This window comes from Brachionichthys hirsutus, chromosome 9 (genome assembly GCF_040956055.1).
Source record: "Brachionichthys hirsutus isolate HB-005 chromosome 9, CSIRO-AGI_Bhir_v1, whole genome shotgun sequence".
Lineage (NCBI taxonomy): Eukaryota > Metazoa > Chordata > Actinopteri > Lophiiformes > Brachionichthyidae > Brachionichthys > Brachionichthys hirsutus.
Window position 1 is genome coordinate 11003343 of NC_090905.1, and position 9136 is coordinate 11012478.

The 9136-nt window shown below is 44.1% G+C and overlaps 1 protein-coding gene across 1 annotated transcript; it reads left to right on the top strand.

Annotated features, from left to right (window-relative positions):
- The first annotated feature begins 334 nt into the window (after nucleotides 1-334).
- On the top strand, nucleotides 335-6588 carry mier2 (mesoderm induction early response 1, family member 2). The gene is made up of 11 exons (XM_068743693.1): nucleotides 335-498; nucleotides 775-888; nucleotides 980-1091; nucleotides 1229-1308; nucleotides 2134-2203; nucleotides 2305-2456; nucleotides 2747-2828; nucleotides 3282-3376; nucleotides 3500-3630; nucleotides 4545-4684; nucleotides 5754-6588. Exons 1-11 carry the CDS (start codon nucleotides 478-480, stop codon nucleotides 6191-6193), a joined length of 1437 nt encoding a protein of 478 aa, XP_068599794.1. The 5' UTR covers nucleotides 335-477; the 3' UTR covers nucleotides 6194-6588.
- The last annotated feature ends 2548 nt before the right edge of the window (nucleotides 6589-9136 follow it).

Consider the following 9136-nt stretch of genomic DNA (forward strand, 5'->3'; position numbering starts at 1 on the left):
TGGGTTTTATTTTGGCGGGGCGTGGATGCTGCTTTCTGACGTTTTAGGTTTCCGTCGTGGTGCCGTTGGCGTCGGCGTGCAGTCCAGCGTGATTTCTGGATAGGCTTTTGATTTCATTTTAAACCCGTTTCAAAGAAACATTGTATTAAAGTTGCAGCCACTGGAATAGTCCCTTGCATCACGCTTCTGGTCCCACAAAGTGAAGAATCCAGTTTAAAATCGAGGAACGGGACATCTCAAACAGGAAGTCATTATTCTGTCCCTCATCCAACTCATGTTAGTGCTCATACAAATAATACTGTGTGTGTGTGTGTGTGTGTGTGTGTGTGCGTAGGTGGCTGAAAAGGCCCTGAGGATGAGAGTGGAGGTCGTGGCCTGGTGAAGAGTGGGTGAGGTACAGCGATGAAGGCCCCCGGCAAGGAGCGCAGGAGTGTCAACAGGCCGTAGGAGTTGGAGGAGACCTTTGACCCCGTGAAGATGGCAGCGCGGTCTGACACTGTAAGGTCGCGTTCAGCCACGTCCGTATCTTTTTTTGTTAGCAAACTATCCTTTTTCCAAAATTGTGAAACATGTTAGAAACAACAACAACAGAATCATTTGCTACTTGCGTCCACCTGCACTGTGCGTACAATTATTAAGCAAGCAAGCTTTTTTTGACCGTTTTTATGCACATTTTCCAGCTCTAATCTGTATAAACTTGAATGCTTATTGGATTTAAGCGCATCCTGCTGATCTCTCCTGCTGAGCCGGCGTCCTCTGTAACTCTGTTCGTAGGCCACTGAGCTTCCGTTGGAGGAGCTGCTGGCTCTGTACGGCTATGCAGCGTCCGATCCAGAGAAGAAGACCTGTCACATGGCTGCCGGCCTCCCAGACATGACGCTGGACAAGGTGAGGCGGAACAACAAAGAGCACCGAGCTATTCCATTCATGAATTCTTTTGATCTTTTACTCTAAACTTTTTTTTTTTTTTTTTTTATAGGATCAGATATCTAAAGATCTCTTTCCTGGGGAGGAAGAAGAAGAATCATCAGCCGATGATCTGACTCCCTCAGTCACCTCAAACACCTCAGATCTGCTCCCCCACCTTCAAGGTAGGGAAAGGAGGGGAATGAGCAGCTTGGCGGAGGTCTCCGCCGAATGTCGTTACTTTAAGATGACATCGATAGTTGAGATGCGGCTGGTCATTGAGACGACTGCGAGAATCCTTCTTTCTGATATTTCATATCAGGTGGAGACGAAGACATATTAGACGACTCATCAGAGGACGACTCGGACGATGCCTCTATTCCGTCCAGTGAGGAGCACAAGGTAGGCTGACGGGGGGGGGGGGGGGGGGGGGGGGTCACATAATAAAAATGAAACCACAGACTAGTGAGAGATTGTCAGGATGGTTAACAAGCACTTATAATGTCGTGTTACTCACATTTACCTACGATGGGGAGCACAGATGAATGTTTCCCTGCAGCAGGGGCGTCACCAGGCGACAAACTCAAATACAAGAGAATTTAAATGGGAAATTTTTAATAGGCATTTTAGGATCCTAAGATGACCCCTAATGTCTGTGTTGGAGGAATTGTGGCATGTAGGTGCCTAACCACACACACACACACACACACCCTAAACCTACCCTATAAACATACTCTTCACTGCAGCTCTGAAATGCATCACGGTTTCTTGGATGAAGACGAGGGCCACCGGCGCTTAATGCTTGGGTCCTAAAAGTGAAAGTGACGACTGCAGGTTCACGTCTTCATCTCGATGGCGTCCATCAGAATGCTTTTTTGTGTAAAAGCTAATAAAAAAAAAAAGCATTGCGGTTAGATTTACCTCTCGTGTTTCCGGCCCAACAGGAGTAGCCATATCTAGACTCTACTAGTCAGTCTTCAACCAAGCTTAAACAAGTCCAAGTCTTTCTTTCTTTTTGTATTATGATTATTCTTGGATGAGAAGTGAAGCAGGCAAACCATGATCAGAAGTCCAGATGCTTCAGATTCAAATGTCAATTATTTAGTTGAGAAACTGCCCCTGAGCAAGAACTTCCAAGCTCTACGGATAGACGTTCCCGCAGGGAAGGCTTATCCGAAAGAATCCTACCACAAGGTTGATGACCCGTTTCTTCGGTTTTCCTCTCAGGAGATCATGATTGGCTCCATGTACCAGGCAAAAATCCCAGCAGTCAGCTCATACATCCACCAGAAGAAAGGTAAGCGAAGGCTGAAAAGTCCTTTTGCTAGGACTTGAATCAAATTGTTCCGTGAACTGTGATGAGCCTCGCTCTCTTTACCTGGTCCTGCGGTTCTCCAGCCTACAGCAGTGAGGACCAGCTGTTGTGGAGGCCTGGTGCGCTGCCAGTGCAGGAAGTGGAAGAATTCTTGCTGTATGCCCAGAGACCTCAAGGCCAGGAAGGGGCAGTGTGCTCCCAGACACAGGGGGACCCTGTCGGCGACAATGAACAGGTAGTCACTTTTGACTTTTGCACCCGAGCGCTTCCAGTTTTGTCACGTTTCTCACTGTCGTTACACTCTGAGATGAGAGACGCCGGTGGATGAGAATGATAGAACCCTGCTCTCGGAAGGTAAAGCGTGAACTCGCTGACTTTGTGCTGTTTGGATAATCGGTCGTACTATTTTCTGCACGAACTGAAAGCTTGAGCTCTCTCTTATAATGGATCGCCCCTTTGTGCATGACGTAAAATTGATCATGGGCCATTTGACTGATAATTGTGGTTATTTATTTTGATCCTCAGGCACTGTATGAACTAGTGAAATGCAACTTCAATGCAGAAGAAGCATTGAGACGATTACGCTTCAATGTGAAGGTGTTTAATGGTGAGACCCCGACTATGCTGTTTTTTTAAAGCATGATTTCCAAACTGATGAAAATGTTCTAGTCTGCTTAAAAATAGTGTGATAAAGTATTTCCATCTGTCTGATCATATATTTCATCACATTTGTCAAGACGCTCATTTGTAGGTCATGCAGATGATGGGAATCAGGATTCTATTAGTAGATTTCTAGATTTCATCCAATGTGCCGTCAGTAGACCGTGTCGATATGGTGCCAGCAACTCCCTCCCTGCACTGATTTTTTTTTTTTTTTTTTGCCACTCAAGGTCATATTGGGGTCCAACCCATCATTGAGTTACATTCTCATGTCTTTTTGTGATAATCTTACAAAACACAACTGTGGTTGCAATACAATCATTAAAAAGAGAGCACATCTCGGTACATTTATCATATTACATTTTGAAGTTCTTGTGCTTTTCCTCCTTTTTTTTTTTAGAAGAGATGTGTGGCTGGAGTCAGGAAGAATGTAGGAACTTTGAACATGGCTATCGAGTTTACGGGAAAAACTTCCACCTCATTCAGGCTAATAAGGTGAGTGTCAAGGAGACCGGATGAAAAGTTTCAGTTTAATTTTTCTTAAGTTTGATTTCCAGCCCACGCTGATGACTCGTCTGCTTGTACTGTTGTAAAGGCACTCATTTCCCTCCCCGTCAGGTACGAACGCGCTCCGTTGGCGAGTGTGTGGAGTATTATTACATGTGGAAGAAGTCCGAACGCCATGAGTACTTTACCCAACAGGCCACTCGGCTCAGCCGCAAGAAGTGCGGCCTGCAATCAGGGAGCATGTGAGTACTGCTGGAACTGTATCGCTGAATGGGCAGAAAGACATCACGCCAGACATGGCGTTGTCTTCCAGGGTGAAAGCCGGTGCCGTTCTCCATGTTCAAAACGCTTCTGTTTGCTAGTAGGAACTCTACAAACACAATATTTCCACTATGTCATATGTTTCTGTTAGATCCATCCACTCTTAATCTGTTTCTGTCTTGCAAACTATTCCTATTAAATCACCAAATTTTAACATTTATTAACAATCATTGTACCTTTTGATATTTTTGATTGATCATTCTTTGATTGTTTCCATTTAAACACATTTTAGGTGACTCTAGTGTGGACGTTCGGGAAACCTCTTGCTTGACTGACCCTTTACACATAAAATAACCATGAAAAGTTTTACCTTTTTAAAGATTTCTACAAATTGTAGTTTTTTCCCCCCTTTTCAATGGAAAGATGTCCCTGAAGGTTGGTCACACATCATATATCCAAAACAATGTACAATACACATAGGAGCCTAAACTGAGTCTATTTAATTACAATCGTTTACATTCAAAAGGGTACAACTTTATTAATATAAGTATGATTAATGACTTCATGGATCCATCATGTTAAAATGCATCGATTTGTGCTGTAATGTTAAGATATGCCAGTAAGTTTATTATGATCCTTTGATTTTGACATGTGGGTAGGAACACTGTAAAAGGATGGACAATTGGAGCAAAATAGTTTTTTGACCTCTCTAACTCGCTATTTCATACCTTGTAACTTTGATTGTAAATATTTTGTGGATAGTCTTTTTTTATTTTGAAAAGATTTAAGAGTTAAGTAAAGTGTTATATACAAGAAGTGGACTATTGTTGTTTGGTCACTTCCGCTCGTCCCCGTTGTTGCACACTAGACCTCGCTCACGGTTGTTGTGTTGCAGGGAGGAAGGAGACCAGGACGGCGAAGTCGAGGAGCTTGAGGGAAGCAACAATTGTTTAGGTTTGGCGTCCGATGTCTCCACGGCCACGGGGCAGCTGGAGACCCCTTTACCCCAGCCGACTCCTGAGCTGGAAAACCAAGGTAAAGCTTAGGCGTTCCGGCTCTGACTGTCTGATTCCCAGAGGCTCTGATCAGGATATGATCATTTGTTCTGTTAGAGGAGAATACAGAACTAAAACTGAAGCCAAGGTTAGAGCCGTAATACCATGAAATGTATCAGCTCAGAGCATTGCCACTGATTCAATCTGCCGTTTGGAGTGGAAGCTGGCTCTGCTAATGCTGAGTATCATCACACGTCTGTCTCTGTATAAGACATTCATAAACCGTGTCGCCATGTTGCCTGTAGTTACGTCGTTTTCATTTAACGATGCCTTATTTTGGTTACCTGGTTTGCCTTTTTTTTATTTCTGTATCACATACTCATTCTTACTTTGTGAATCATTTTTATGTCTCATTTGTTTTCCTCACTGTTTTCTCTGTTTCGTGTTGTTGTTGTTTTTGTGTGTGCATGTACGCATGTCTGTCTGTGTGTGTGTGTGTGTGTGCGCGCTTGCATGCATGCCTGTTGACATGGGGCTCCAGAGGAAGAGGGCCGTCCTCGACGCAGACGGACTCCACGCTTTCGCTTAAAGCCATGAAGTTAGTCCTGACAGGACACAGAAAGCAGGCTCGGCCTGCAGGTAAAAGGAGAAGGATGGAATCCGGCGGGAGAATTTTAACAATGTGGCAAAATCCCATTAACAAAACCCAAATGTGGCTGTTCAGTCAATAATGTTACTGATGAATCAGAAAATGTGTGTCGCATCAATGTAAATACAGTCTGGGCTTTTTGTTTTCTTTTTACCCATGAACAACTTGGTTCTAGTTCTAGTTCTCGTGTCTGCCACCGTTTTCAGTCACGTTTCTGTGAGTTGCTTCTGTAGTTAAAGAGAAACGCAGAGTCTGCATTATTTATAGTTCGAATCATTCGCAGTACGCGATTAAATCAAAGCTCAGTATTTTAAAATGCCAGTAAATGAGCTCTTTAATATTTTTGCTCTAAGTTACTTTCATATAACACAGTATGTGGACTGTCTTCGAAGTAATAGATTACATGCGTGCAGCGACAGCCACTTGATTTGTCCTCTTATGGTCTCTTCCGTCTGTCCAGGCTGTGAGCTGGCGATGGGGTTCTCAGACTTGTGTGGCGCCGGATGTCCTCAGCAGCTGTTCGGCTGTCCCCTCGCTCTCCCGCTCACGGATAACTTGGATCCTGGGCGTTGTTTTCTCCCCAGTTCAGTTGAACTGCATTCCCAGCCGTCCCCCCAGCGCTCCCACTGGGCCGGTGGGAGCCCGCCGTCCTGTCACGACGGCCATTGCCTCCCGTGTGTCTGCTTCTACCAGCTACATGTGAACAGTGGACCTTTTGCAGGCCCTGTCTGCGGCACGGCAGGTGGAGGAACTGCCTTCCCCCGTGGGCTGCAGGTGCAATTCAGCCTGTCGCCTTCAGCCTCGCCTGCCTCATCTGCTGTCCTCCCGGCACACCTTCAGGCCTTCGGCAGCCTGCTGCACCCGTCTGCCGTCCAGCCTCCCCGCTCTCTGACACGGTGAAGGAGAGAGCAAAGTGTTTCCTGTTCGGCCTTGCATCGGGATCCTTGCTTAGTGCGGCTATTTCCATTCAAGCTTGAAGAGATAAAGACGAACAATGTGTTTATTTATTGATAAATGAGTGGACCTCCTACCTATGTTAGGGGGGGCGGGGGGTCAAACATCTGAATAAACCCTCTATACATAATTGAGCCCCCTGATCACCGTTTGAATCACCACTTTCCCATGCTGGTTATTTCAACAGGTCAGCACCACCTGCACTGGAGCGATTTTATAGACTATAATGCATTCTTGTGAATGCACGGTGCAGGTAATGAGAGCGGCTTGCAGCAGACCGTTTCTACAACAGACGATGTCAACCACTGTACTGTTTTTAACTTGCATCAGAATATAAAATTACAACAACTTTTGAGTAAATCACGAGTTTCCTTTCATACATTTTGCATGTTTGCCGCTGCAGCTGGTTGAGATCCGTCTCTGGAGGAGAACCTGTCCCTCCGGACAATATATGAAAGCCTGAGTTGGGTTTCTAATTTGATAAACTTGGCTCTCTGTTTTTTATTAGCTTATTGGATGAGGATTCAGCTGGTTGGTATATAGAGAAATCATCTGTAATGACAGCTGTTTGTCAGTGAAACAGTTTAACATGAAACCTGTTTTTTTTTTTTACACGTTTCCTTTTTCCATCCATGTAGCTGGCTACGTATGGAGCTGTCCAGTGCTGATCTTGAGTGTCATATGTAGCCAACTACCTATGGAGCTGTCCAGTGCTGATCCTGATCACCATATGTAGCCGGATATATATGGAGCTGTCCAGTGCTGATCCTGAGCTCCATATGTAGCCGTGATCAACATTTCACCACATCCTGGAAAAAACAAAAGAGTTCAAATAACTTTCAATAGTCACCGCCAGCAGTTTATTCATTTCCTGACTGCAGCGTGTTGCTATTGTTGTTGCCATGTTGCTGAATTTTTCCATTTGATCAGTTCACTAAAGTTACAAACATTGCATATTCAATTGTATAGTTGTTAAAATATATGGATATATTATTGCTGTTATTATAACATAAATCCTTTCAATTGATCAGGTTGAGAAAATCACACTACTCCATCGATCAATAATCAAACTTATTCAAGTAAATAATATAAAATAATAAAGAAAGAAAAATATCATGCAACACAAGTTATGGCATTAACCCTCTGTACCTGGAACCCCCCCCCCCCAGGTTCAGAGGGTTCATTTCAAATGCACTGCATATAAAAATTAAATAAACTTCATAAGATGACTGTGAAAAATTCTTTAATGGTGTTTGAAAACGTAAGCTTTGTGGACAGTTATTAGTATGAAATCCTGGAAAGAAGATGATTCACTGCATTCAGAGACATCCCATCACAGACTGGGAGCATCTCAGAGTCTGAACAGCTCGGAAATACTTTTCCATGCAACCAGAAGAGGGCAGAAAAATCTTTGATTTCATCCCTTGTCCTGTCACACCGACGCCTCCATGTCGCTCTGTCTCTTCCCAGACATTCTCCTGTTTGCATTTGATGGTTCAACTACATTTAATTTTTTATCCAGCAGCTGCAGGGAGCCAGATCATCTTATTTAAATGTACTTTATTCCACCATTTGAAGGCAGAGTTTGTGTTTGTAAGATTATCTACTTAACAAAGTTCTCAAATAGAGAAGAAAGTTCATTCTGAGGATGGATAAATTCAAATCAAGTGTTTGACATGTGGGACTTTCATCGGAAGCACTATAGGAAGATCTCGTGTGGCGTGCCTCAGAAATCCAAGTTTTATCCAATCCTGTGATATGATAATCAGGTCAGGTGGAATGTAGTATTTCATTAATTATATGATTTCCCCCCCAGGCTTTGTCTCTTTTCTGGGGTGGCACGGTGATGTATTCATGGCACTGTTACCTCACAGTTTCGGGTTTGAGTCCCTTCTGAGCAGAAACTGCAGAATGTTTATATTCTCCGGTGTCTGCGTGGGTTCTCTTCCTCCCACCTCCAGAAACATGCATCTTCGGTGAATTGATCACCCCAAATTGTTTGTAGGTGTAGGTCGGACGGACAGATGGACGGATTGTTTTCCATCTTTGTTATCTGCTGAAGTGAGAAGGTTAAATTAATTGGTTCTGTCCACTCAATACATTTTGTTTCCAGAGCATAACTAAAAAGAACAAAAGAAACACTTATTTTTATTTTAAATAAAATGTTCAACACATAACTAAAACCTTTGTGAAGCTATTTCATTTCATTTTATTTTAGTAATTTACTCATTTCCATGGTTACAAGTGGATTGTGGGCTTCTTATGAGTGGGATTTGCCATAAACGAGGGTTTCTGTGGAACGACTCAAAAATAGTTCAAAGGTTTTTTCATAAAACTTTGAGTGAGATCCTGAGACTATCCTGCTCGCTGCTCCGGCGACATGTTTGCTTCAGTCAGGCGACTCATCCTGGCTGTTGGACTGCGCTGTTTGAATTTACTCCAATAAAAACACAAGAAAATAAAAGTTCGTTTTCACCGGGACAGAAATATCCGGCTAACCGCTGCGAGGTTCGTTCTCGGACCTTTTAACGCGCCTGTGCGTAAAGACGTCAACGGCCAGACGAGGAAATTTGGAGGAGGGATTTATCCAACACCGTGGTGTAGAGTCAGACAGAAAAAGAGGATTATGCTGGATTCACGGTGGATTCTCTCGGGACGCGTAAAGCTCTGGCTTTGAACCCGAACCAGTGAGCGTAAATGGACGCAGGACCTCCGAGCAACTGCGTATCTGCGCGTTTTTAAGAAGCTCCACACCTCTGCTGTCCATGTCAGCGCAGGTAGTGGAGAGGATCCCGGAAGAGCTCGCAGCGCAAAGTGCCACCTGATTCGCGTACGCGCGTCCTCGTAACTCCGCGCGGAATCTCTCACGTTGGCGTTTTAGAAGCGGCC